This window comes from Zootoca vivipara, chromosome 16, assembly GCF_965207765.1.
Source record: "Zootoca vivipara chromosome 16, rZooViv2.hap1.1, whole genome shotgun sequence".
Classification (NCBI taxonomy): Eukaryota; Metazoa; Chordata; class Lepidosauria; order Squamata; family Lacertidae; genus Zootoca; species Zootoca vivipara.
The window spans coordinates 30,903,146-30,927,664 of NC_142599.1; the positions used below are offsets into that span (position 1 = coordinate 30,903,146).

General features: G+C 50.2%; 2 protein-coding genes across 4 annotated transcripts; one reads left to right on the top strand and one right to left on the bottom strand.

Annotated features, from left to right (window-relative positions):
* Positions 1-1,124: 1,124 nt before the first annotated feature.
* FKBP2 (FKBP prolyl isomerase 2) lies at positions 1,125-7,877 on the top strand. Of its 3 annotated transcripts, none has more exons than XM_088659219.1 (6): positions 1,125-2,609; positions 3,299-3,477; positions 6,030-6,142; positions 7,046-7,092; positions 7,347-7,382; positions 7,713-7,877. In XM_088659219.1, the coding sequence occupies exons 1-6, from the start codon at positions 2,432-2,434 to the stop codon at positions 7,772-7,774; spliced, it is 615 nt and encodes a 204-aa protein (XP_088515345.1). In that variant the 5' UTR covers positions 1,125-2,431; the 3' UTR covers positions 7,775-7,877. The 3 variants fall into 3 exon arrangements, with proteins under 3 accessions (XP_088515345.1, XP_088515344.1, XP_034955035.2); XM_088659218.1 differs by having other exon boundaries at positions 1,125-1,723; XM_035099144.3 differs by having other exon boundaries at positions 1,125-1,659.
* A 4,416-nt stretch (positions 7,878-12,293) lies between these two features.
* PPP1R14B (protein phosphatase 1 regulatory inhibitor subunit 14B) lies at positions 12,294-20,213 on the bottom strand. Its single transcript, XM_035098480.3, has 4 exons — positions 19,186-20,213; positions 15,810-15,893; positions 14,997-15,029; positions 12,294-12,771 (listed from the first exon to the last, which is right to left on the bottom strand). The coding sequence occupies exons 1-4, from the start codon at positions 19,411-19,413 to the stop codon at positions 12,703-12,705; spliced, it is 414 nt and encodes a 137-aa protein (XP_034954371.1). The 5' UTR covers positions 19,414-20,213; the 3' UTR covers positions 12,294-12,702.
* Positions 20,214-24,519: the final 4,306 nt, after the last annotated feature.

A 24,519-nucleotide genomic window follows, 5' to 3' on the forward strand; every position in this document is an offset into this window, starting at 1 on the left:
TTGCATCACACAAGGAAAGGCTGCAATGCAGTGGGTACAAGCACATTTGGGGAAGGGCCATAGCTTAGCGGTAGGGCATCTGTTTTGCATGCAGAAGGTTCCAGTTCAATCCCTGGCATCTCCACGTATCCCTGGCAAAGACCTCTGACTGAAATCCTGGACACCCACTGCCAGTCAATGTAGACTGAGAGCTAGATAGACCCAAGATGTGAGGCAGGTTCTTGTGTTCCTAAATTCACCTGACTGCAGGGGCGGGTAGGAAATCACTTATGAATGTCTACTGGGGAGTAAGCCCCATTTCTCATCAGTGAGATTTGCTCCAACGTCAGTGTCTGTCAGACTGCTGAAATAAATGAAAAATATTAAATCAATGAATACATTAAAAAATAAAGTGCATGCCAAGGAAGATTTTGCCCAATGATTTTTTTAAAAAAATTAAAATCAATTTTTATTGTTAACCACTTGGGGAGCTGGCTGAAATGTTGGTTTTGCAATGAGTGGGGAGGAAGAAAAATAAATTAAATACAGTAAACAATTAAAAAATAATAAAACCGCATTAAGGAAATAATATGTTCCAAAAATTTGAATTTCACCAAGAGGCTCGCTTTACAACAGGCTTATTTGTTGCAAGCCGCCCAGAGTGGCTGGTGCCCTCCTAGTCATCATCATCATCATCATCGGAGCCACGTGATGAAGAGGAGGCCACTTCCAGAGAGGCCGGGGAGCCCCCTTTCTCCACTCCAACACAAGGGGGCGCGCTCACACGTCAGTGAGCCTACTGCAGCTCATATTCCTCAGCCCAGAACGGAAGTGACGCTCTGCCCTTGTCACGTGCAAGCCGAGGCCGTTATAATTTTTGTATTTTGAAGTGGGAGGGGGCACGCCTTTATTTCTCTGATTATTTCTCCCATGTCCCGAAAGAAGAGAACTAGAATCGTAATGCCGGTCATTAATTTTGGTAAAAGAGCTAGCCGAGCGCCTGTCACGTGGCACCGCGCCGATCACGTGACGGCGGCTAGCCTGCCTCTGGGCGGGTGAGGGAACATGGCGGACCCCACGGCTGCTTCCCTTGTTGTTAGGCAAATCAGCGTTGCGAGGCGCGCATGCGCAGAGGGGGGTGGTATCCGTTGAGGAAAGGAGAGGTGAGAAGGGGGGGCGGATGGGGGGTCCTGAGGAGACGGGGGGACAGGGAAGGGGGGCGCCCAGGCGCCTCGGACCGAGCGAGGGTCGGCGGCGGCAGCCTGGGGACCTAGATATGGGACAGCCCCAAGAGGCGGGCTGGAGGGAGTGGGGAGGCTCTAGCGGGCCCGAAGGGACCCAGGCGTCCGGCGCCCCCAAGTGGGGGGTGGATGGTAGCGAGGAGGGCCTCGCAGGGCTGGTGGCGACGCAGGGGCCGCGGAAGCTGGAGCGGAGGGACGTAGGGACCCAGGTGTCCTGGGGTCCAGGCGCGGGGGCCCTTGACAATGGGGGGACCCAGACCCCAGCCGTGGGAAAGGCCCTGGAGGTACAGGGAGGCCCGAGGAGAGTCACGATGGGCAGATGGGGGCCTCGTGGGTTTGGGGGTCCCGCAGGCGGCGGGAGCTTGGAGAGCCTGGGCCGCCCTCCGCCCGGCTCAGGAAGGAGCAGCCAAGCCGCGAGGCAGGAGAAGAGAGCCTCGTGGTGCGTGGGGGTCTGCGAGTCCTGCGTGGCTGTGGCGGTGAAAGGAAAGGGCGCCCCCAAAGAGGTGGGGACCCAGCTCTCCCACCGGGAGGATTGGGAGTTGGGTGCGGGGGGGCCCGGGGTGGTCAGGGGAAGAGGCGGTGAGGAACCAGAGTTCCCGGCACGGGGCGTCAGCCGCAGCCACTCCGGGGGGATCTTGGGGCATGTGGGGCCCCAGAGGGATCCTGTAAGGGGAGCTGCGATGTGGGCCCAGAAGGAGTGGTACCGGGACCCCGCGGAGGCTTCTGAGCAGGTCTGGGTGCCCCGCAAGCCAGCCAGGGCCTCCGATAGGATGGGGCTGCCGTGGTTGCAACGGGAAGCCAGTCCCCAGGCGAAGCAGAAAGAGTGGAAGCCCGAATCTAGGGGTGTCGGTTGTTCCCCAGAACGTAGCCAGGTCTGGATCCCCCGAGAGAAGCCAGCTCCTGCGGGTGGGGGTCCCGGGGATGTCTGGATTCACAAGGTGAGGGATCCCTCTGGGGCTGGGATCATGTGGGTCTGGGCCAAGGTGACAAATTGTAATGAAGAAGATGAAGCAGAGGAGACGAGGGTTTGGACCTTCCGTAAGGAGGGCCCTAGGAAAGGGGGGCAAGGTGAGGGTGGATATGGGGTATCTTAGGGCAGGGGTGCTATTTGGGGGGGTTGGGGGGGAGGGAGATACTGCACCTGGGAGGGAGGGGGAGGAAATGCTAGGCTCATACCTGAGGGAAAGGGTTAGAAATAAGGATGATTTCATATGTGGGAGATCCTGTCTAGAGGACTAGGGAGTATAGGAGGGAGGGTGGAGCAGAGAGACCTTGCTGGATTATTCCTGGGGTGGCGACAGCCCAGTATCCTTGAGAGAATCTGGAGTGGGGTGGCGGCGGCTGCCACCAGGGGAGGGAGCAGAGTCCAAGGCACTTCCGGCCGCACGGGTAAGTCGGGGTCCGGAGGCTCCCGGGGGGACCTGAATGGACCGCATGCTGTTGCATGCCAGGGTAGGAGCTGGGGGTGCTGGCGATTGGGGCGGGAGTGTTGAATCTGCATGAATTACTGTAATTCAAGGATGGGCCTTCATGGGGAGGAGGCTTCCGTTCATTGGGGCACCATGTGAAAAATGGGGCAGGGCCCTACCTGACAGTTGAACCTGGGACCTTCTGCATGCAAGGCAGGTGTTTATGACTGTGTTGTGGACCTTCCCAAATAGAACTCATGTCTTGGTGTGTGTCGGCATGGAAGGACTGGAGCTCTCCCCCATTCTTCCTTTTCATGTATGTACAAGGACAGTGAACAAAACCATATGTCTGGCAGCTGCTGAATGGATCCCTTTCAGCAGAAGTGGCTTGCCCAGTGCGGAGCGGGCCTGCCGCGCCTACTTGCCAGCAGCAATGTCACTGCTGCTTATTGGGAGGGGTGAAGTGGTGGGGAAATCAGGGCTTTGTGGGCACCCTGGTGGAGCCATTCAAGTCCTCCCATTGGTGCACATAGACAGCCCCAACTTCCCCCGAACCCCTGGTAAATGGCAGCGACACTACTACCAGGGAGCCAGCTCCATTTCCGCCTTCCTGTAACATCTCTCACACACAGAGAGCTCTCCCCAGCTAACCAGTTTCTGCCCTTCCAGGAGCTTATGCGATGCAGGTGAGCCAGGGAGCAACGTTACTCGCTCTGGCGCTGTGTGCAGTCTTCTCACTAGTGCTGGGCACGGAAGGCAAACGGAAGCTCCAGATTGGGGTCAAGAAGCGGGTGGACAACTGCCCCATCAAGTCCCGCAAGGGTGATGTCCTCCACATGCATTATACGGTGAGTGCTGCAGGCGTGATGTGGAGGGCAGGTCAGTGTTAGCCGGGCACCTTGAGGTTTGCAGGGGCTGAAATTGAAATACCGTATATTCCGGCGTACAAGACGACTGGGCGTATAAGATGACCCCCAACTTTTCCAGTTAAAATATAGAGTTTGAGATATACTCGCCGTATAAGAAATACGACCCGGCGTATAAGACGACCCCCGACTTTTGAGAAGATTTTCCTGGGTTAAAAAGTAGTCTTATACGCAGGAATATACTGTACTTCATTGTCACTTGTACGACTTGTATACAGTGAGAAGAAGTCTTTCCCAGATGTCACGGGGGGAGAAACAAATTGTCAAAGGGTGAATCATAATCCAAAGGAGAACCTGTCAGGCCTTCCATGCATTTCTAGGCTCCAGCTCCTGCTCTCTCATCACAGAGTTTGTGGCTGTTTGGTGCCTCCAGGTATTGCAGAACTTCAGCTCCCATCATCCCTGACCATTGGCCATGATGCTTGCTGTGGTTGATGGGAACTGGAGCCCAGCAACCTGGAGGGCCTGAAGGTTCCCCTTCCCTGACCTGAAGCCATGAGAGTCAGCAACTCCTGCCAAAATTGGTGTGTGTGTGTGTGTGGTTGCTAAATTGGTGGGGTTGGGTTTGTTTTGGAAGGCAGACGTCTGTGGGTGACCCAGGTTCAGAGCTCCAACAGAAAGAAATAAAAGAAAAAAGAATCCTACTGTAAATTAGGCACATGTGTCTTATGTCTCATGGAACTGTCTACTCCTTGACATCTGAATTCAGTAACCCCTCTGAGATTTCACTAGGAGTATCTCCAAGGCTTTGACGGAAATTTTTGTGACCATAAGGACTAGATGCTTAGCTTTTTTAAAAAAGGAATTCTTGAAGCAACTGACTTCTGCACCCACTACTAAATGCTGCCATTGCAGCATATGCTTGGCTCAGCTGCTTTTTTCAGCCATGCACCCTTGCTGACTCACATGTCCTCATTCATGGCCTGATTAGTGCAGTGTTAGGTGGGAAGTTGAATGCAGGAAATGGACAACCAGAGAAAAATTCTGTGTTCCCTGTGTGATGAGGAGAAGGGGCGGAGCTTTTATCCTCCTTTGATTCCAACCATAGGGGCATGAGGTTACTCTACCCCGTTCCTTTCTGCGATTTCCAGACCTCTGTTTGGCCAGAGAACATAAGCAGAGCCCCTCTGTATCAAACCAAAGGCTACCTAGTTCAGTCTCCTCTTTCCCATAGCAGCCAGCCAGTATGCCACTGAATTCTGTGTTGCTGGGAATCGCAGTTAGGGAGAGTACCATTGCACTCTGGTTCTGCTCACATGCTTCCCATTGAGAACAGAGTGCTAGACTAGATGGGCCACTGGCCTCGTCCAGCAGAGCTCTCTTTTATGCAGCCAGATCCTTCTGGGAATCTCATAAGCATGACAGCAATAGCCGCCTCTCACTATTCCCCCCCAGCAAATGGAACTCAAAGACAATCCTGGAGGTTGCATCATGAGATTAGTGTCTGGTAGCCACTGATAGCCTTTTCCTCCCTTTTTAAGTTTTTTTTTAAAGGGATGTGTTTGTTTTATAAATTAAAAATTTATGTGTAAGTGGACCTGGGATCGAATCATGAAGGGTGGGTCAGAAATGTACCAAGTAAATAAATAATCCCCTTTTGAAACCATCTCAATTTGGCAGTTATCCCTGCTCTGTATGGTGGCAGGATTCCAGAGTTGAGGGCCCCTGGTCATCTGAGCAGCAGGGGGAAAGGGTGTGTGTGTGTATTAATTTCATGTCCTGCTTGTGGCCTTCTCAACAGGCGTTTCATTAACCATTGTTAGGAAACAGGGCCCTCGACCTGACTCACCTTTGCTCTGACCCAGCAGGGCTTCTGCCTCTCAGGTTCTTATGAGTCACTTTCCGCAGTGGAGCAGTGAATCACTGAGTGATAGACGCTCATGTGTGAATCTGCCCTGAGTCACTCAGTCAGTGAAAGAGCAAGGCTGAAACACTCCGGGGTTTCTTTACTAGGGTGGAGCAGGGATGGGGAACTTTCAGCGCTCCAGATGTCGAACACCCATCAGCCCAGCCAGCATGATGGAAGTTGTAGTCCAGCGATGACTGGACTCCGAAGGGCTGCAGGATCCCCACTCCTGCTGTGGAGGGTGTTTGTATACGTGTGCTTAGTTAAAACTGCACATAGTTAAAGCTATGGAATTCACTTTATTAAGATGTAGTGATGACTTTTAAAAGAGTAGACAAATCCGTAAGAACCAGGCTATCAGTGTCTGCTAGCTACACTGGCTCCCTTGTCTGAATGTCAGTTGCGGGGAATCGCAAGTGGGGAGAGTTGCGCTTGGGTCCTGCTTGCGACCTTCCCGTTGAGGCATCCAGTTGGTCACTGAGAACAGGATGCTGGACTAGATGGGCCCTCTTTGGGCTTACTTTGCAGGGCTCTTCTTCTTTTGGGATAATAAGCACAGCATCTTGGATGTTTTAAGAAGAAACCCTGGCTGGCTCACACCCCTTTTAACTTCTGCACTCTCTCATAGGGCAAGCTGGAGGATGGGACAGAGTTCGACAGCAGCCTGACTCGTGATCAGCCGTTTATCTTCTCCTTGGGGACTGGACAAGTCATTAAAGGCTGGGATCAGGGCCTGCTTGGGTAAATTCTTCCTCCCAGCAGGGATCAAGTGTGGCAGTGTTGTGGTTGCTGGTTTTCAAGCACCCGAACGGGGAAACGAAGTGATTTCTCCAGTGGCAAGTCAAAAGCACATATTTTCACTCTCCCTTCTCAAAGGATGCTGGAAAGCTCCTAAACTTTATTTATTCAGGGCTCCTGAAACTTTTTTTAAATAAAGAGCAGAGAATTCCATAATCTGGGCATGACCTCAGGGAAGGGCCTCTGGTGTATTCCGACTGTATCTGCGGCACCTTTGGCGGGAATGTTGGGGGAGAGCACTTTGTGTAATTGCACCCAGGAGATATGGCTGGCATCTTCTAATGATCTTTTGCCGTCCTTTGAAAATCCATCTGTTCCGGCTCATTTTATTTATTAACGTGTCTTGTTATTCAGGACGGTTCATCTATCCTGTGTTTCTCTCCAGTGTTAACTACATTTAGTGTGCTTCTTTTTCATTTGTATGTAATTTTTATATTGATAGCTGCCCCTAGGCAACATTAGAAGGGAAGGTTAAGTGATATGAATGAAGTAATTATTTTCGAGTCAGATTCCAGCCCTCCTGTTTTGTGTTGCTTTTATACAACAGGAAAGCCATGTACAGTAGTACCTCGAGTTATAAACGCCTCAGGTTACAAACACTTCAGGTTACAAACTCCGCTAACCTGGAAGAGTTACCTTGAGTTGAGAACTTTGCCCCAGGATGAGTATGGAAATCGTGTGCTGGCGGCGCAGCGGCAGCAAGAAGCCCCATTAGCGAAAGCACACCTCTAGTTAAGAACAGTTTCAGGTTAAGAACAGACCTCCGGAACGAATTAAGTTTGTAACTAGAGGTACCACTGTATTTGGTTGGTAACTGAATTTATACTGTTTCTTTGGTCTTTCTAGGATGTGCGAGGGTGAGAAGAGAAAGCTGGTCATTCCCTCTGAGCTGGGTGAGGAGCTGGAATGGGGAATGGGGAGGGGGCAGAAATCGGGCTTCTGGGTTCAGAACCTGCCCCAGGAAGGTGGCAGTGGCAAGGGGTTGGTTCTGATGCTTCACCTGTTCTAAGGAGTTGCCATCATCATTTTTTTGGCAGGAGTCAATGGGAACAACATCTGGAGGGCCACAGATTGCTCCATCCCTGCACTATCTGGGAACTCTTTGATCTCTTGGGTAACTCTACCATTTTTCTCCCTTTGCTCACAGGTTATGGGGACCGGGGAGCACCACCCAAAATCCCAGGTAAATCATGCATGTCCTTTCCCCCTCAGAATCAGTCCTGCTATGGATTCTGAACTGATGGGCAGGGGCTTCCCTCCCCAAGCGAAGTGCTGATACCATGTTCTTAACCCGTCTTCTCTCTGCTGGCCTTTTGAAAACCAGGAGACGAGAATGGAAGGGATCAAAACCTAGTGGCCCCACTCGAGTTCCAGGCAGTCAGCTGTGGGGCCATCAAAGCTTCCAGGGGTCCTTTGGCACCTGCTCTAGGGGTTGGGATGGGTAGTGCTTCTTCCCAGCACCTCTCCCTCCAGCCTGCACTCGTGATTTCTTTCTCTCTCTTTTTCCCCCCAGGTGGCGCAACCTTAATCTTTGAAGTTGAGCTGCTGAAGATTGAGCGAAGGCAGGAATTGTAGCGACATCTCTTCGGGGGAGGGGGCACGCAGGGAGGGGAGGTAATCTCGAGACGCGACTCAGGATTTGTTGATACCGATGGGCCAAATAAAAGCACAGACCAGAGTTGTATTGTGACTGCAGCGGGTGGCCTGGTGACAGGAGATGGGGCAACGCTGTTCTAAGGAGGTGGGAGTGTTCCTTGGGCTCAAGATTTGGGCCGGTCCGACTTCTGTGGCGGGGGGGGAGGAAGCCCCAAATATTTGGGTGCAGAAAGCCCCAGGGTCAACCCCTTCCATCTTCAGCAAATATGACTTAAGGTGTTAGGACTAGGAAAGGCCTCTGCCTGGAGCCTTGGAGAGAGGCTGCCAGTTGCAGCAGACATTACTGGGCTTGGTGAACTGCTGGCTTGACTGTGTAAGGCAGCCTCAGGGGTTCAAGTCCTTGTGGGTGCCTGGTCTCTGGCCTGACCCCATCACCTCCAGGTGGGGCCGGGAGAGCCACTGCCTGTCAGTTTTGATTGGTGTCTGGGCCTCATCAGATGTTGTTGGACTACAACTCCCATCATCCCTGACCATTTGCTAAGCAGATGGATGATGGGAGTTGTAATCCAGCAGTAGGGCTGGGCAATCTATCATCCAAAACCAGTTTGAAGTCCATATTGTGATACCAGTTTCATAATTTTTGACCTGGCAATATTTTGGTGTGTGTGTGTGTGTGTGTGTGTGTGTGTGTGTGTGTGTGTGTGTTTGCTATACTAAAATCACTATGTGGGGAAAACCGTGAAGCCAGCCGATGCTCTATCCTTATTTCAGACATTGTGATATATCGGTATATCAGTATGTTTACCTGGTGATCTATTGCGATGTAGAAAACCAGATATGCCCAGCAGTATCTGGTGCCCCAAGATCGAAGAACACTGGTGTAGACAATACTGAGCTAGATTGACTAAGGGCTGGGCTCCTAAGCAAGGCAACTCCCTAAACTAGTAACACTAAGTGAAATGAAATTAAAAAATCCTTCCAGTAGCACCTTCGAGACCAACTAAAGTTTGTCATTGGTATGAGCTTTCGTGTGCATGCACACTTCTTCAGATACACTGAAACAGAAGGTGCTACTGGAAGGATTTTTTTTAAAAAAAATTCGACTATGCAAGACCAACACGGCTACCTACCTGTAACTAGAACTAAGTGAAATGCACAGATAGCTTGCCAGGGACTGGCAGCCTGTGTCCTTCCAGATGGCATTGATTCCAAGGTATGTTGCTTCCGATCAGCCTGGGCAGTGGCCTGAGAGGGTATGGGTTTTAGTTTAGGTACATCTAGAAGGCTGCAGATTCTCCATTCCCAGAGTATTGGGGCATTCGAAGCCCAATAAAAGACTCGCAGAGCAGGGAAGTCTTGTGCTGTGTGTGTGGCTGGCAGCAGGATTGGGCAGTCATGGTGGCCTGGCTGCCCAAAGCCAACCTTTCCGCCTTTGGTCTGGCTTAACGTGGGGCCTTGTGCTGCCCACAGTCTGGTCCTGTCCTCCTGCCAAGGGAAAGCGAGTTCTGGAGAGTATCATGTGCTGCGTGGCTTTGCTATAGGCGGCACATCCCAGAATCCCCTTGCGATAGACTGCAAGGGATTCTGGGGGGCTTTTCTGTGCTGGTGGTATCGGCCCTCCACAAGAGGCGTATGGAGATTTGTGAAGTCGCGTTCCCAACAACCTGCGTAATTAATTAATTGAAGCATGCTCCGACTTTGTAGTGGAATTTGGGTTTGTTTAAGGACAACCTGGACTGAATAAATGAGCCATGGAAGTTGTGAACGTGTGAAGCAGGGCGAGAACGTGAGATAACATATAAGTTTGCACTGGAGAGAAGAAAACTGTGAAGGGGTGTTCTCCCCCTGTGAAACCACCAGTGTGAATGTGTGCTGGGACCCTGCCAGTATTCTCTACTGTGAAAGTGAACAGTTGTGAGCATTGCTGCAGAAGGCTATAGTGAAGGGGCAGGATGGGTTGCTGTGAGGAACTCTCTTATCCTCCGTGACAGAGAGGGACTAGCTACAGAATGCCTTTTGCAAAGAGACCATTCTCCAGCCTCCCTTGTTCAGTATGAAGAACAGTTGAGACAGTGTGTGCGCAACAACAAATCACATTTGTGCCTAATTTTGCAACCTCCATAAATAATGCCAGTGAAGTGATTCTCGTGTGTGGTATAATTAATTGTTCCTGTCAGGGCTGTGGAGAAACAAAAACAAAAAAACCTATTTAGCAAGGCACAACTCCCCCTCCCCACCTTCAGAGCGTAGAAAGCATTGCCATTTCCCACACCCTGATTTCAGTGTGATTCTCCCCACATACTTTCAAGACTCATTTTTTGGCCATACGGGTAGAAAGTTGCTCCCCCCCCCATGCCCAAAATAAATTAAAACAACCTAGGATGTTAGGAACATAAGAACCTGTCTGATTAGGCCAGGGGCTTATCTAGCCCCCAGCATCCTGTTCTCCCTGGCCAACCAAATGGGATACCCACAAGCAGGATCCGAGTGTAACAGCAACTCTTCCTCCTTGAGGTTTCCTGCAGGTGGCATTCATGGGCGTATGGCCTCCAACAGTGAAGAACATGGCCAGATAGCCTAACCCTCTGAATTTGTCAAATCCTTTTTAAAGCCATCCAGGTTGGTGTCTTATACCCACTGTGAGGTGCTGCGCGTGAGTGAATCTTTATGGTTTCTTGGCACAGAGAAGCAGAAGTGGTTTTGTAAGTGAACTACTTCCTTGCATCAACCAATGAGGGAAAACAGGAAAAAGTATGTGTGCGGGAGAGAAATAAACCACCCCTCCTTCATAAAAAAAAAAATTCTGCCAAGGCCACAGTGAGAAAGTGGGTGAGGAACCTGTCGTACCCTCCAGATGTTCTTGGATCTTTCCCATCATCCCTGGCCATGAGGTTGTTGGCACCCAAGGAGAGCTGGGGGACCACAGCTACCCCCACCCCTGGCTTAGCCTCTTTCTTCAAACTGGGGAGGTGGTGCTTGCTGGCATAAAGCAAACTCTGGCTTTCTTCCAGCTGCAGGAAAGGAGGCACCTGCTGTAAAGGCAACCACGCCCTTTGCGGCAGAGAGCCAAAGGGAGTCTTGCAAGATGCAGCTTGCGGGCACAGCAGCCAGGAGGACTGCTCCACCCTCGAGACAGCATCTCTCTCGCCCTGCCCTGCCCAGTCTGGGAACCAAGTGGTGTTTTGTGGCAAGGCTGTGGCTCTGGTGCCTGCTTTCCCTGTTCCTTTCCCTCCCCTCTGGGGCCACTGCCAAACCCCTCTTAGGCATCTTGGTTTGGAAAAAAGAGCCACGTGGAAAAATCAGGCCGGGGCCAGCTCCGGAGGCCAGGGCAGGCCATTTTGCAAAAAACACACACACACAACTTGCCTGGTGACTTCAGGCAGGAAACATGAAGCCCGATTAGTTCCAGGCCCCAGAAGACATTCTTTCCTTACTGAGTTCAGCCCCGCCACAAGCGAAGGGGAGGGGGAGGCTCCGCCTGCGTCCCCACCAGGGACAGCGTTGCTAACTGGGAGACCTGTAACTCTGCACTTGGCCTGGTCTGCAGTTGCACGTGGTTGAAAATACTTGCTGCAGGCGGTGAGGAAGGGGAAGGCGGCCCACTGGGGAGCAGGGAGCAGAATCTCCTCTTCACTTCCAATTCACCAGCCCAGCTGGTCCAAAAATCTCCAAAACACTAATGTTTTTCACTAGTATGGGTGACAACGATAAGCCAGAAGTGGGTATTATTTCATTCACATTCAGTGAGCAAAAGGCAGCATCCATAGCACTCTGCACCCCCGTCACCCAACAATTGCCTTTCAAGATAGATTATAGGCCAAGAAAGTGACTTGCCCATGGTTACCTATTATGTTTTCTGGCAAGAAGGAAGCTGAACCTGGATTCTCCCCCAACCCCCCCCCCCACCAGTCCTACATACTTGGCCGGGGCGTGACACAAATGTCCTCCCAATTCACCAGACTAAGCAAACCAAAAATCTCCAAAACTCTTCAGTTTTTACTACCGGTAGTACTGGTAATGAAATATTAAGCGACAAGCAGGTATTCATTTTTATAGCCTATTTTACTAAAGACAGTGGCTGTGGCCCTCTTTTCTCTCCCCTCCTCACCCCTCTATTTCATCCTAAAAGCCACCCTGCAGGGTAGACTGTAGGCATAGGCAAACTCGGCCCTCCAGATATTTTGGGATTACAACTCCCATCATCCCTGACCACTGGTCCTGTTAGCTAGGGATGATGGGCGTCGTAGTCCCTAAACATCTGGAGGGCCGAGTTTGCCTATGCTTGCTGCAGGCTAAGGCGAAATAATTTGCCCAAGGTCGCATGTTAATTTTCCTGGTCAAGTAAGTATCTGAACCCAGGTTCTCACCCCAAGACCTACCCTGCTACTTGCTTGCATAACCCTGCTTTCGTGAAAAGGTTTTGTTAAAATACACGTACGCAAACACTCGTCTGCCCTGGCACACGCTTCAGTCTCCTAAAGCAGAAACCAGACCCTTGTTCTCAAAGCATTTTTATTAAATTTATATAAAAATGCAAATAATTAAAACAAAAACAACCCAAACGTTCTAAAAAATAATAATATCAGGATCCTACCCCTCTTTCTCTTCCCGTGGAGAACAGACGTTCCTCTTCCCCTCCTCTGACGCTCACGGGTGGAGGAGGGTGACGGACAGGAAGGAGCGGGTTGGTATTGCTAAAAAGGTGTCCAGATGGTTTTGATTATCAAGGCAATCCCACCGAAAAGGGAAGGTCTTCCCTCTCTCCTAAGGGCAGTAGCTGGTTCTCCACTGGACCCCTGAAAAGCTCCCTTCTCCCTCTTCAACCCAGCCAGCAGCCAGAGTCTCAATGACAAACTCTCCAAAGAGGAAGGAGGGCAGCGATGGGAGATCATCATGCCAGTGGCAAGTCACTTCTTTTGTGGAGTGCTGAGCTTCTGCATCCCACGGATCTTGTCTAACAAGTCGGCAACGAAAACCTGGTGGGCGAGAGGAGGAAAGGGTGGGGCGTCAGCGAGGAACCCAGAGTCAAAGCAGGAGGCATAGGCACCGGATCTCTCACCTGCCCTCCTTTTAGGTTGCGTACATACAGGGGGAAAAGAATCCTGGGAACTCTAGTTTGTTTAGGGTGCTGGGAATTGTAGCTCAGTGTGGGGTAAACTACAGTGCCCAGGGTTCCTTTTTTTGGATGGGGGGAGGAATTGGGTGCTTTAAACATACAGTGTGTACACAACTGTAGACTCGAGCTGGCTGCGTATTTTAACACACACACCCTAATAATTCAGTGCATCAACTTTTGGAACTTGCATCACAGAAGGTTTTTAAGCGGGTGAGGAAACTTGGAACTGTGATAAGGCTTCTTGCTTGCCTGGATAGAGAAATGGTTTTTTTGGTCTTATGTGGCTGGAATGCACACCTCTATTGCCCTGTCCATTTTTTGCTTCTGGCTCTGCTTATATCGTCATAGATCTGTAGAGCTGTAAGGGACCATGGGGGTCATTTAGTCCAACCCCCTTGCAATGCAGGAGTCTTTCCCTAGCCCTGCCTACTGCTGCCATGTAGCCCCCAGAAGACAGCCTGCAGTGTGGCCCTCAGATTAAAAAAGAGAAGAGTTCCTCTCCTCTGCTTTAAATGTGTTATTACAGCCAAGCAGAACCTCCACTAACAGAGGCAGTCTACCCCTGAATTGCAGGCACTGGGGACGAACAAAGTCTGGCAGGCATCTTTGCATCCTGCTGGTGAACTTCTAGGGGTATCTGCATGGGAGGATTCAGATCGAACACTGGTGAGGGCTCATACTTGAGCCTATCTAGTGGCAGTGGAGGCAACAAAGAAGGCATACTTGGCTGCCTCCATTGCATCCTCATTGTGCCATCCGGCAGAACTTTTCCAGGTAGTGCAGGGGACTCTTAACAGTCTGGCCAGACTTGTTCGCAAAGCATTTTGAGAATAAAATCGCTGGCATCCACAGAGATCCTAAAGCAGATGAAATCTCACGGGGTGCCCAGAGCTCTGCCTGGTCCTGTTGCGTCGGAGGAGTTTTAGTAAGGCTCAAGGATGTGGACAAGGCGTTTGGGTCGGTCACTTGCGCCCTGGACCCGTGCCTCCCTTGGCTGATAAAAACTAGCAGGGAGGGGAGTTGTAGAGTTGGAAGGGATCCCGAGGGTCATCCAGTCCAACCCCCTCCAATGCAGCAATCTCAAGACACACTCCCACATCCAATTTGAAACCATCATGGCCCCTTGGTTAGCTTTGCAAATGTGCCGGCAGTTTTATTGCTGCACCACTATAATTCACAGCAAAGTGATTCTTTGCTCATTGTTTGCTTTAAAAGCTCTAGAGCCTCCAGCTTCAGATGCAGTACACTGGAGTGTTACAAACTCAGGCAACAAGTGGGCAGGGAGAGCATTGCCTTCATGCCCTGGCTTGCCGGCTTCTTAACTTGCTGGAAATCTAGGAACTGCACTGGAATCTAGGCCAGGGATGGGGAAACCTTTCTCAGACCTGAGGCTGATTTCCTAGGGAGCCCAGGGGTGGATGGGGCAACAGACTCTCTATCTTTGCAGAGTCCAGCCCCACAAAACTCACAGCCTCCTACCAGGACAGCTCTCTGCGGCCAGGCAAGCAAGAGGCATGTCCTCCGTTCCAGCCAGGCAGAAGAGCTGGAAGGGGGAACCAAGCCAGTGCAGGGCCTGGGAAGCATCCCAAGGGCCAGACAATGAGGTCTCGGCGGGCCAGGCAGCACGGCCTGCGGTTCCCCACCCTTGAGCTGCCTGATCCAGCAAGACAGTTCTTGCCTACTTCTACCCCAGGGGGCAGAAACGACAAACGCAAGCAGCGCCTCCCGTTCTGTGATGATGGCGGTTTGAGATTCTTCCCTGAAATCTCCCAGCCTCTCTGCCAGGGGGAAAGGGAGGGTGAGGAGGGGAGACAGCTGAGCAGCCCCTCCCCTAACAGGTTCCGGAACGGGAGGGGACTCTCTTCCCTGCTGTGAGAGAAGGAAGGAACAGGAGACGATTGGGAGCTGGCGCTGGGCAGAGGCAGCTGCTGCTGCTCTCCTGATCTGCCAACAAAGCAGCTGCAAAGGGAGGAGGGTTGGGACATGTGGGGCTTCTGGAAGGGAAGGCTGTGGGAGCATTTAAGGGGTCATGGGAAAAGCGGGGTGGGGAGTGGACTCAGGGCAGGCAGGCAGGCAAGCACTCACCTCTGTGGGCTTGTAACAGTCAACCAGGAGCTCCTGTTTTTTTGGAAAAAAGAAAAGATAAATTTAGATGCCAAAGGTTTGGACAAGCGGGAAGCCCTGTCCACCCAGATCTCATTGAGGGACAGGCCACAGCTCCGTGGTAGAGCATCTCTGTTCCATGCGGAAGGAGGAACCCTAATCCCTAATGGCAGGGCTGGGAGAGAACCCCATCTGAAACCCTGAAAAGCAGCTGCCAGCCAGTGTTGGCTGTACTGACCTAGATAGACTAATAGTCTGACTCCACATGAACCAGATTCCTGTGTTCCTATTTTGAGAACCATGAGGATTTGGATCTTAAATTTTTAGGGGAAGACCCACAGCTTGGTGGTAGAGCAGATGTGGGGGACCTATGCCCCCCCGTAAGTCGCTGTAGTGCCATCACCCCGAAACCCACTGGCAACGCTAAGCGGGGCTGATGGGAGCCTGGTGACATCTCTAGGTTCTCCATTTCTGATACATTCCGAAAGTAGAAATCCCAGCCTCCCCCAGTCTAAAACTCACCCTTAATCTCTAGCCAAATCCTGAGTGTTTATGGCAACAACAGAAGGCCACTCTCTTTATTTATATATAAAGAAGTATTGGCAGATACGTATGGGCTCCAGATTGCTGACCAGAACAGCCCACCCACTGCTTGGCTGCCATCGTGCGAAAACAGCATCTGGTCTTCCCAGGCAGTGCACAGGGGCCCCCTCCTCTCAACCCCTCCTTTCCTAAGGGGGGCTGTGGAGAAGGAAGGGACACCCCCCTTTTCAACCCAGCTTTCACAGCTCCTACCTTCACTCGGGCGCTCCGAGACTCATCACTCTCCATGTCCAGGAGTTCGTCAACATCTATTTCTAACTCCGGAATCTCCTCTTCCTATAAGAAGACAAAGAGAAGAACCTGCCAGGAATCCAGTCATTGTATCGTTGGAAGGTGTGTGTGTGTGTAGCTGGAGTATGAAAGGCGTTCTGCATGCAAAAACCTTACCCAGGGCAGTGGATTGGGAGGGGGGCAGGCAGCGAGTGCGAGGTTCCTCACCTCTTCAAATAAATCCAAATTGTATAATAAAGGGCAGAGTTGCAGTGTTCAGATTACAGGAACAACATGACCCCTTTTAGGATGCTGTGTGTGGGGGGGTACTTCACCCCTACCTACCTACCTCTCCATATAATTTCAACATTGGTTAGGTGTCTAGTAAAAGGGCATCTCCCTGCCCCATAGACGGAGGCAATTCGAGGACCAGTTGGGTGTAAGGAGTTGTTTTCTCTCTGCCTTCTCAAGGAGAGGGATCTCATCAAGGATTTTGTTTCCAGACTTCCCAGGACTGGAATCTTGCCAACACTTGTCTGCTACCAGTTTGTGTGTACACCCCCCCCCCTTTGGAGTTCAGCTCATTTGGGGGCAGACATTCTCACACCCCCTCAAGCAGCTACAACATTAAGGCTTCCACCCCTAGCCCCCAATTGAGAAGGTTGTGCTTGGGGGGGGGGGAGCACGTCCTGCCTAAACTTCTTCTCCATCTTGATTAATCACTGTCATTCTCTCCTTTCCTGGCTTCAACTGTTTTAAAAGTTGAACAGTTGAACCTTCTAGGTCAGCAGGATGCCGGTCTGTGGCCTAATCCCACACTGGCACCGGAAAACAGAGGTGGGGAAAAGCGGATCATTTCAATACCCTCCTCCACATACCCCTTTCGAGATCTTCTGATGTAGGGCGGTATATAAATCAAATAATAATTTCAGCGAGTCTACTCTAAGCAGGGCTGCGTTGGCTGCAAACCTAAGCTCCTTTAAGCTCCCTGCTAAACCCACTCAGGACTTGCCCTGACTGGCACCTCCAGCCGACGGGCACAGCCTGGTAACAAGGGACTCATTGAGGGATGCAAAGGAGAATTCAAACAGCTGAGGTACGTTCTCAGCTGCAGAACAAGGGCAAAGGTATCTGGGTCACGCGCACACATTCCCACTGGCCTTTGTGAATCAACTAGTGTGTGTTTTGTTTTGCAAGGACCCAGCGGCTCCACTTTCGGCCCTCTTGACTAGCTACTTACTGCCCCATTAGCCTACTCAGAGGCAAGCCCCATATGGCCAGCTAAATCCCCCACCCCACCCCAATAAGCGGGCTGGCCAGCTGCCAGATGACATTTGGCAGGCGGTGTGTGTGTGTGTGTGTGTGTGTGTGTGTGCGCGTGTGTGCAGGCACACAGGAGAAGAGGGCAGACAGAAAGTTGATGTTGTTGCTGCTGCTGCGGCAGCCTGGTCTCTGGTCTCACTGTCGAATGCTACCTTGGCCGCAAGTCCGTGGGGGGGGGGCAGGGGTAGCGCCATCAACCGCCCACCCCTATTTGGGTTTCAATCCCAACCACCCATTTTTCTCTTAAGGTTTCTGGCAGCAAGCATTTTTGTAGTGTTAAAGAAATAAAAAGAAAATCCGTATCTTAAAAGACAGCTGCTCCTCTCAAGAGACAGCTGCATTTGCGGCCTAAGGCCACACTTAGAAACCCAGAACAGCATACCATGCACAGCAGAGAGGGTGGGGGACACCACTCCCCCACAGCACAATCCCTCCACCCACCCACAATGCTGCAGAATCAGGAGAGGATAATTCCTTCCCCTTGCTCTTTTTTTAAGAGGGGTTGGGGAAAGAAGGATTCGAACACAGGCCCCATGAAGGCCTTTGAGTACTTGTGACCTTAAGTGACCTTCACCATTAGTTGGAGGGGGGGGATAAAAGCAGGCCTCCTGGCATCACCATCTCTCCAGTCTTTAAGGCAGGGAAAAAGAACAGGAGAATCTTGGGATGTGAGGGTGGGAGGGAAAGGGTGAAGCAATTTGTTGGGCATGTGGTCACTTCCGAAGCGTATGCTACAAAACTTGGCAAGCAGAAAGAGGAAAACTGGCACAGGGTCAAATGCCCAGCGGAGATAAGGGGAGGTGGGTGTTTGAGTGAACACAAGATGCCCTGATGAGCCAAAAATCGCTAGATAACGCCCTTTTAAATTAAAAATATACAGTAAATGAAAGTTGGGTTTGGGGGGCTGGGAAAGAGTTTTTTCCTGGTCTGTGGAAACCATTTTCTCTGCAGAGGAGCAGGCCATGAAACTACAAATTTGTCTGTGATTCTGAGGGTGGGAACAAGCACCCAAGAGTGGGCTTAGGGAGGAATAAAAAATGGGAGGGGTGGCATCAGATCCACTCAGTGGAAACGGGGGCCCTTCCCAAAACTAAGGGTGTTGGTTCTTGGGGCTGCAGAGAGGGGGAAGGACTGAAGCTTGGGATGGGGCAGGGGCTGCATATGGGGTGTACGTTGGGTTAGAAACGGTCCCCAGATTCAGAGGGTGGAATTTGCCAAGGAGTGAGTCCCCCACCCTTGAGGGTCACTAGTCCTCAGTGTCCCTTTTCAGAGCCTGCACAATACGACAAAAGAACCAGGAAATGGGGGGTGGGAGTGCTTGGGTAGCCACTCCCTGAACCTGGGCTGCATTGGAGGGTAATGGGGCAGCATATATGGGGAGACAAGGTGGGGTGGGAGGAGAGGAGATTACATGAGCTGATCTAGGATCTTAGCTGGGTTATAAGGAGGATGTAACAGTGTGGAGGAGCTGAAGACATTAAAGTCTCCGGAAGAGTGGGTTTGGGGGACACCGACATAAAAGGGTCGGGATCTTCAGGGACTCTCTTGGGAGGTGGCAGGGGCCTCGAGGTGAAAGTCAAGCCTGCATTTATAGACAGCGTCTCATTCATTCTCTTTGTTATCCACCACTTTCTTTGTACTGCTGTGATGGGAAATAATATTATTGCAAAGGTTATGTGTATGTGACCAGGAGGCCTGCCCTCCAGATCAAGATGGTATTGGGGCATAGGGTGTACTTTGGGGTCCATAAACCTTTTCCTTCCTCAAGATTTAGCAAGTTCCTGGGGGCAGAGACCTTAAAGAAATTATTACAAGTAATTTTTGTGGGAGGAACACAAAGCCTGCAACTGTAGGAACAAGATTCATTGGGTGGGCAGTTGAAATGCATGTACAAGCTCCACACACATTAAGAGATGCCATAAAGTGGATCTGGATTATAGGGGCAGCGATCTAGGATCTGAATGATGGAAGGAGGCTAAATTTTAAGGGATTGTAGGGAAATCCAAGTGCGAGGAGACAATTTCGGAGTTTTTACCTGGCAGTCATAGAGGACCGTCAGCTGTTCCAAGATCCATTCTTCCAAGTGGAGCCTCTTTCGGAGCTCTTTGCGATCGTATTTCACCGTCACCCGCCCCTGGCGCCGGACCGGGCCCTCCTCTTCCTCTGCGGCCGGTTCTCCAGCCGGGGGGCTTTGGAAATACACCCGGGGCCCCGTCCCCGCAGCCGCCGGGGGGCCGCTCTCTGGGCTGCAAGGAGCCGCCATCCGAACCGGATCGGAACCGGAGCGCAAGAAGGAAAAGAGCGCGGATCAACCGCACGCACACGGAATCGCTGACTCCGCTTCCTGCCTTGGCGAGTCTTCCTTTTGTCTTCTTTTCCTTCCCCGACGCCACGTGGTGGGGACCCCCGGTTGGATCCAGAGGACAGAACTAGCCCCAGCACCGGATTGGGCTTCCCCACCCCACTCGGCTGAACCAAAAACCGAGAGGGAGGGGCGGGCAGAGAGAGAGCGCGAGAGAGCTCGATGCGAACTTAGTCTGCCCAGAACCTAGCCTCAAAAGGACTAGCGCCACGTGCAGTCCGAACCGAGGGAAGGAAGCGGGGGGGGGGGTCCTTTATTATTTGGTTTGATGGATCGCTGCTCCTCGTTCCTTGCGCCACGTACGACGGGATCTGTATCTGGCCTCTTCTTACACACTTACACACACACACACGGGCAATAACTCGCCGCCGAACCAGAACCGGAATCCCGAACTCCGCCTTACTCTCCTCCTCCTCTTTGTTTGCAAAACTGGAAACCAGTTTCGACTCTCTCCCTCCCTCCGCCCACCCGATCCTCCCTCCGGGCGCGATTGCTTCACTCCGCTTCAGGAGTTCCTTAAGACAAGCAGGTCCAGTCCAGGTTCCGATCCGCTTTCGCCTCGGCCCTTTGTCCCGCTGCTGCTCCCGGGGCTGCTGCTGCTGCGCTGGCTCCGTCTCCCCACTCCCCCCCCGCACCCCGCCCCGCCCCCTTAAAGGGCCAGCACGTCGCTCTCCCTCTCCAGCCAGCGCTTGCCCAGCTGCCCTGCCCCTGCCTGACCACCCCCAGGACTGGCCGGCTGGACGCCCGCCTCTCTCTTTGATGCCACATCCCCCCCCCACCTTGCCCCACCCCAATGCACCCTCCCCCTTTCAGCTCTCCTGTCTGGAGACATGTTTTCTCCCCCACCCCCCTCCGCCCACTCCTCAATCTATTCTCTTATCAAAAGGGTGTGCCCAGTTGTCACACACGCGCGCGCGCGCACAAATTTCTGCTTTGCCACAATGGTTTGAAAATTCCGCTTTGTCAGTCGCTTTGATCTCTGTCTATCTCTGCGTGCCTGGTTGGAAGAGAGGAGGGCGGGTGGATTAGCTTCCATCAGGTTAATCTTAGTTTAATGGCTTCATTTGTTTATTAGGTTAAGCCTGTGACCAGACTGGCATCGTATGGATGCTGTTAAGGCGTCCACGTGAATGTCAGGTCATCAATAGCAGCAGGGGTAGTTCTGAACCACAAATTTTGTGTGTGTGTGTGTGTGTGTGTGTGTGTGTGAGAGAGAGAGAGAGAGAGAGAGAGAGAGAGATTTAGACACAGAAACACATATTTTTGCTTATATATATCAAAAGATTTATTATTTTATTATTATTAATCTATGCATCGCCTTCTACACAATTGTCTCAAGGCAATGTACCATAAAGAACAGAAACAGCAGGAGAAAGGCAGATGCGTTTAAATGGTGTTAGATTATACGAGATTTGGAGAAGAATTGCTTTTTTATTGTGCACAGCATAGCTGCCAAGTTTTCCCTTTTCTCGTGTGGAAGCCTATTCAGCATAAGGGAATTTCCCTTAAAAAAAGGGAGAACTTGGCAGCTATGGTGCACAGAGCCATATAAATAGATGTTAATAATAATAAAACAAAATAAGGATACAAAATAGGCACTCATGGGCAAAGGCTCATTTAGCCAGCTGGAAAAGCCTGTTGGAACAAAAATGGAAGAATGTGTGTGATCCAATGCTTGTATCCAATGTCAGTCCTAAACCCATTAAGATGAAGAGGCAAGATTCACTTGCGTCCATTGATTTCCATGGGTTTACTCAAAGTAGATCTTAGTTGGGTGCAAGCCATTATTTATGATGCAATATATTGATAAAAGTATGTATGAAATTTCAATAACTACGAATGAAATGCTTCCTTATTTCACGCAATAAAATATATGCATGTACAGTATACAAATATGCTAGTGCAGATAGGCACAGATATGGATGTCATATCAGACACATGGATACATTTTTCATTGCATTAACTGCATCATGTGTCAATAATAATAATAATAATAATAATAATAATAATAAAGGACGAGATGGTTGGACAGTGTTCTCGAAGCTATGAACATGAGTTTGACCAAACTGCGGGAGGCAGTGCAAGACAGGAGTGCCTGGCGTGCTCTGGTCCATGGGGTCACGAAGAGTCGGACACGACTAAACAACAACAATTATTTATACCCCGCCCATCTGGCTGGGTTTCCCCAGCCACTCTGGGCAGCTTCCAACAAAATATTAAAATAAAATATTCTATTAAACATTAAAAGCTTCCCCTAAACATAAATGAATTGTGTGTGTGTGTTGGTGATGATAATGACATGTGCTGAATCATTTTGTCTGTGTACAGACATTTTGGAAGAACGTATGCTTTCTAATGTATACAGAAATTGTGTCTGTCTGTGTATATGTGATGTATACACACAAAACTGAAGCCACTTTGGTTAAAGGAGTGCTTTCCAGGTAAGTGGGGTGGGGGGCTATTTCTGCAAAACAAACTAACAAACACCCCTCCCCATCACTCCACTTCTACTCCAATCCAATCGCAAAGTCTCATTGCATCCTGCTTCTGACTTTCTGCAACAGGCATGTTTGTCCATTTAAATATGATTTCAAAATCTGGAGAGGGCAAAACTCCAGCATGGTGAGGAAGAAGTGAGATATTTACTTTTTAAAAGGGGAAGGGTCAGCACGTAGCCCTGGTGCTTCTAGTGCTGTGATTCATCTGGTTCTGTGGAGGGGGTTTTGTTGTGTTTAGGATCTTTGTCACCCTTTGCCTTGGTTTGGATACCCATCACGGTATTGTTTTTAATCCTCATTATTGACTCCGGATAAACTTCTCTTAATCCCCTTCACTATCAGATAACAAGGTACTCGGATTTCAACTCTAAGCAGATTGTGGTTTAAAAATTGAGATTAGAGCAATGCCCCAAAGCAACAACTGCTTATCTTAACTATATCTCCATTTATTCTTGAGAAAGATGCCCCTTTTGTTCTGCAGGGGCGTCTATGCTCTTATTAATTAATTAATTAATTTTAAAAATACAGTACTGCCCTATACCCGCAGGTCTCAGGGCGGTTACAACATAAAATCACAATATAAAAACACACAAACTGCAAAAAAAATATACAGCGTGCTTTTCACTGCATCACATCAGGCATGTAACCAACAGGCTATTATCCTGGAATAAGAGACGGCTGGTCAGTTTCTTTGTAGCTTTTTTAATAAATAAAAAATCAGAGCCCCTGCTCACAGTGGATTGGGAGAATCTGGGATTTGGAAGGGCATAATCTCTGCTTTCTCCTCTCTGCACAGTGAAATGCACAAATGAAAGGCAGACTCTCGCCAAGTGCTGGATCTGAGTTTTAATCCTCGTGGTCCCAGCATTGCCTAAACAGGAGTTTGGAAAGAAGCTTATACCTTGTGATCGAATGCCAAAAAATAATAATAATTTTTTAAAAAAAGACTTCTGTGGCTTTAAGATACAAGATTCTTGGTGGGTGTGGGGGGGTGGGGAGTTGGACCACGTGGTTTGGGCCCCAACAGAAGCTTAATTCAGCCACTTCCTGCCAGAGTTGGGGGAAGCAGCAGCAGCTGCAAGGCACACTTCTGAACATAGGAAGTTTGAGTCAGATCGTTGGCTAGTATAGGCCAGATTGGCAGCAGCTCTTCGGCATTTTGGGCAGAGATTCCTGCCCCCACCACTTGTTTTTCGAAGTCTTTTAAATTGAAGAACCTAGGACCCAGGGGAACTGAGGCCCATTTTGCATTCTGCATTATGTGCCCCTGGATACAAATTCAAGTTACACAGTCGTTTGCACAAAAATGGGATGTGTTTAAGAGATATATACAAGAGAAAAATAATTATAATGTATTATCCATGGCAGCCATAGAATGACCGGCTTTGTATTAGAGATTATAAGAGTTATGGGTATGATTGGATTCATTGTGGTACAAAAGAAATTATAAGAAGATGAAGAGGAAAGTACGTACTTTGCAAAAAAAGATGAGAAGCACTACGGGAGGCGATGGGAAGTCAACATCACAATAATAGTATAAATGATTTTGTTATCTTTGTGTTTGAAGATTAATTATCAGTTGAGTTAAGGTTTTTTTTATTTATTGTAATATTTGTTTTAAAAATTTGGTATGTTTGTTTTTGGACTAAACTTCAATAAAAATTTCAAAACGCAAAAAAAACCAACAAATTCAAGTTACATTTCTGCACATATTACCATTGCTCCACATTTCCTCTGCAGGCTGATCCTCAGTGTGACCCTTCCTTCCTTGGAACCTGAAGCTTCTCCAGAACAAGAGGTTGTGTTTTGAAAACATCAGCATCTGTGGCCTTCCTTCCTTGGAGGTTTTTAAGCAGAGGTTGGATGGCCATCTGTTGTGGATCCTTTAGCAGAGATTCCTGCATTGCAGGGGGTTGGACTAGATGACCCTCAGGGTCCCTTCCAACTCTACAGTTCTGTTTCTATGCAAGCAGAACATGGGTGCCATTTGCCGTACAGTAACCCTCCCTTGCTTGTGACCCCCAGCAACTCGTAATTCAAAGGCCTCCGATCCTGGAGGTAATGTAGCCATCATGATTAGTAGCCATTGTTCCTTATCCTCTGTGAATTTGTCTAAAGGTAAAGGTAAAGGGACCCCTGACCCTTAGGTCCAGTCGTGACCGACTCTGGGGTTGCGCGCTCATCTCGCATTGTTGGCCGAGGGAGCCGGCGTACAGCTTCCAGGTCATGTGGCCAGCATGACAAAGCCGCTTCTGGCAAACCAGAGCAGCACATGGAAACGCCGTTTACCTTCCCGCTGTAGCAGTTCCTATTTATCTACTTGCATTTTGACGTGCTTTCGAACTGCTAGTTGGCAGGAGCTGGGACCGTGCAAGGGGAGCTCACCCTGTCACAGGGATTTGAACCGCCGACCTTCTGATCAGCAAGCCCTAGGCTCAGTGGTTTAACCACAGCGCCACCTGGGTCCCGTTAGAATTAGTCTAATCCCCCTTTAAAGCCCCCTAAATTG

Bases quoted from the DNA above. Each gene is read 5' to 3' on its own strand.
- FKBP2 (XM_035099144.3), top strand. From the start codon at position 1,464: ATGGGGGGACCCAGACCCCAGCCGTGGGAAAGGCCCTGGAGGTACAGG. The intron at 6,143-7,045 runs GTAAATTCTTCC...TGGTCTTTCTAG, and splicing joins TGGGATCAGGGCCTGCTTGG to GATGTGCGAGGGTGAGAAGA. The intron at 7,383-7,712 runs GTAAATCATGCA...TTTTCCCCCCAG, and splicing joins AGCACCACCCAAAATCCCAG to GTGGCGCAACCTTAATCTTT.
- PPP1R14B (XM_035098480.3), bottom strand. From the start codon at position 19,413: ATGGCGGCTCCTTGCAGCCCAGAGAGCGGCCCCCCGGCGGCTGCGGGG. The intron at 15,894-19,185 runs GTAAAAACTCCG...GTCTTCTTATAG, and splicing joins CGGTCCTCTATGACTGCCAG to GAAGAGGAGATTCCGGAGTT. The intron at 15,030-15,809 runs GTAGGAGCTGTG...CCAAAAAAACAG, and splicing joins CTCGGAGCGCCCGAGTGAAG to GAGCTCCTGGTTGACTGTTA.